The following is a 2,012-nucleotide window of genomic DNA, read 5'->3' as shown; positions in this document are numbered from 1 at the left end:
TTTTTAACCGTTGGATAGAATGAATTAAAAAATATCAACAGATAAAAATTAACTAAAAGTGTGTAATAAGTAAAATAAAATGTGTGAATAGCGCACATCTTAAGAAAATACAAATTCAAGGAAAAATGAATCCTACTTGTGTCAGCCTAGCTCACCAGATCCACAATTGTGGGCTAGGATGCTCTCCTAATCTAAGTATGAGGTTCCTCGTAATCAAGGGATGTAGACAGATGAATTTTCATCCAACGATCAACATTCCTTCCTCATGTGAATTCTCATCCTTAAATTAAAAGAGCATCCTGATCCCACAATTGCATCAGCTACAAAGCCTGCAACACAGTTGAATTACTGAAAAAAAGAATCTCCCCCTCTCATTATGCTAAATAAAATATTTCAACCATAACCCCATCACTTGAAACTCAAAATTCAAGATCAACTGAGTAGCCCAAGCCCAGAAAAAGCAAGAACTTTACCATAAATAGCAAGAAAATCAAAAGGAAAATAAGGGAAGACTAAGAAATTAGAATTAGACCTCAAAAGCTCTATTTTCATTGAAATATGTCTCATAGTTTTCAAGCAGCCATCTCTTCTGCTTTGAGATTCAGAGGCCAAAAAAAGGAAAAAGAAAAAAAAATCTAAAATCTAATCAATAAAAGCAAAAACAGAGCAAAAATTTATGTACAAGTATTTAAATCTTTCTCCTCCTGCTCGTTCCTCAAGAAAAAAAGCTGACTCTGAACTGGGTTTTCTGCAGCAAACAAAACCCAGAAAGATCTAACAAAAACACAGGCAAAAGATTGCGACTTTCTCTCTCTAGACCTCCCCTTTCTCCCTCTGTTTATGAATCGCTGTAATCGTGCCAGCAGATGAGCATGGTGACGCAGCGCCTCATGATGTAGAACCGAGCTCTCTGCTCCTTCACCAACCTCGCACACTTTCTGGAAAACGAGCACCGTCGATTCGACCGCGATGAATTCTTCATGAGATGGATAGAAGAAGATGAACGGCTCGATCTCGACGACGCTTCTTTCTTCGACAGCTTCCACTTCTCGTCGAAGTAAAAGGGAGGCGGATGGTGATGAGAAGCGCTTGCAGTAGCAGCACTGCCGCCAGCAGCAGGTACAGAAACAGAAGCCATTTCTCTAAAAAGCTGGTATCTTTTGTGATTCTGATCGCTTGGGTTTTTAGAGAGAGAGAGAGAAAAAGAAGATCACAAGTGAAAAATCAGAGGGGTTTTGTGAGTAAATTTGGGAAGGAATGGTGAGTGAGATTCGTATTTATAAGGAGGTGGAGGAGAAAAACTGAGGAGGTTGCAGATGAGTGTGGCAGTGGGCATCACCTGGGGCCTTCCGTGCCTCGAGAGGTCCACCATAATTGATTTTCTTAATCTCAATTACATAAGGTGTGTGAATTTTTTTTTTATTTTTGTTTTTTAAATAGAAGGTAAGAGAAAAAGAGTGATAAAGAATGTGAGACAGGGAAAGTTTTTTTTTTTTGTTTTTATTAGGTTAATTAGATATATGTTAGGATTATATGTAGGTGAGGTTTTGAAAAAAAAAAAACAACAAAATTTGATTGTGGGAAATTACATTCTGTCTCATACTCTTATTCATATTGTTTTAATTAGAAAGTTAAACTAGTAATTTCATAGAGTTTTGGTTAATAATGAGTGTTTTATTAATTAGTAGAGATTATAAAATTGGGGAAAATGTTATGAGTATAATGTTATTCATAGCATGTTTTTATACCACATTTCTATACCATCTGAAGTGGTATCTGATGTGGACAATCACATCATTTGAAAAATTTGCAAAATCTAAGGAAATGAAGAAGAAAGATTCCTCGTATACCACAATCATCATTTAATTAACTAATTTTTTTTAATTATTAGTTTATTAAATAATGAACTAAATTTAAAAATCTGATTAATTCAAATGACGTAACTGTTCACATCAAATATCACTTAAAGTAGTATGAAAATATGGTACAAAAATAAGATATGAATAACATTA

At 34.9% G+C, this 2,012-nt stretch overlaps 1 protein-coding gene across 1 annotated transcript; it reads right to left on the bottom strand.

Annotated features, from left to right (window-relative positions):
- Positions 1–838: 838 nt before the first annotated feature.
- LOC137734436 (small polypeptide DEVIL 11-like) lies at positions 839–1,138 on the bottom strand. Its single transcript, XM_068473704.1, has one exon. The coding sequence runs from the start codon at positions 1,136–1,138 to the stop codon at positions 839–841; it is 300 nt and encodes a 99-aa protein (XP_068329805.1).
- Between the last annotated feature and the right edge of the window lie 874 nt (positions 1,139–2,012).

The sequence above is a fragment of the Pyrus communis genome, chromosome 5 (genome assembly GCF_963583255.1).
Source record: "Pyrus communis chromosome 5, drPyrComm1.1, whole genome shotgun sequence".
NCBI classification, from domain to species: domain Eukaryota; kingdom Viridiplantae; phylum Streptophyta; class Magnoliopsida; order Rosales; family Rosaceae; genus Pyrus; species Pyrus communis.
Note: the sequence above shows the minus strand (reverse complement) of the source record. Positions and strands in the feature narration are given on the sequence as shown.

Excerpts from the sequence above, each read along its gene's own strand:
- LOC137734436 (XM_068473704.1), bottom strand. The coding sequence starts at position 1,138 with ATGGCTTCTGTTTCTGTACCTGCTGCTGGCGGCAGTGCTGCTACTGCA.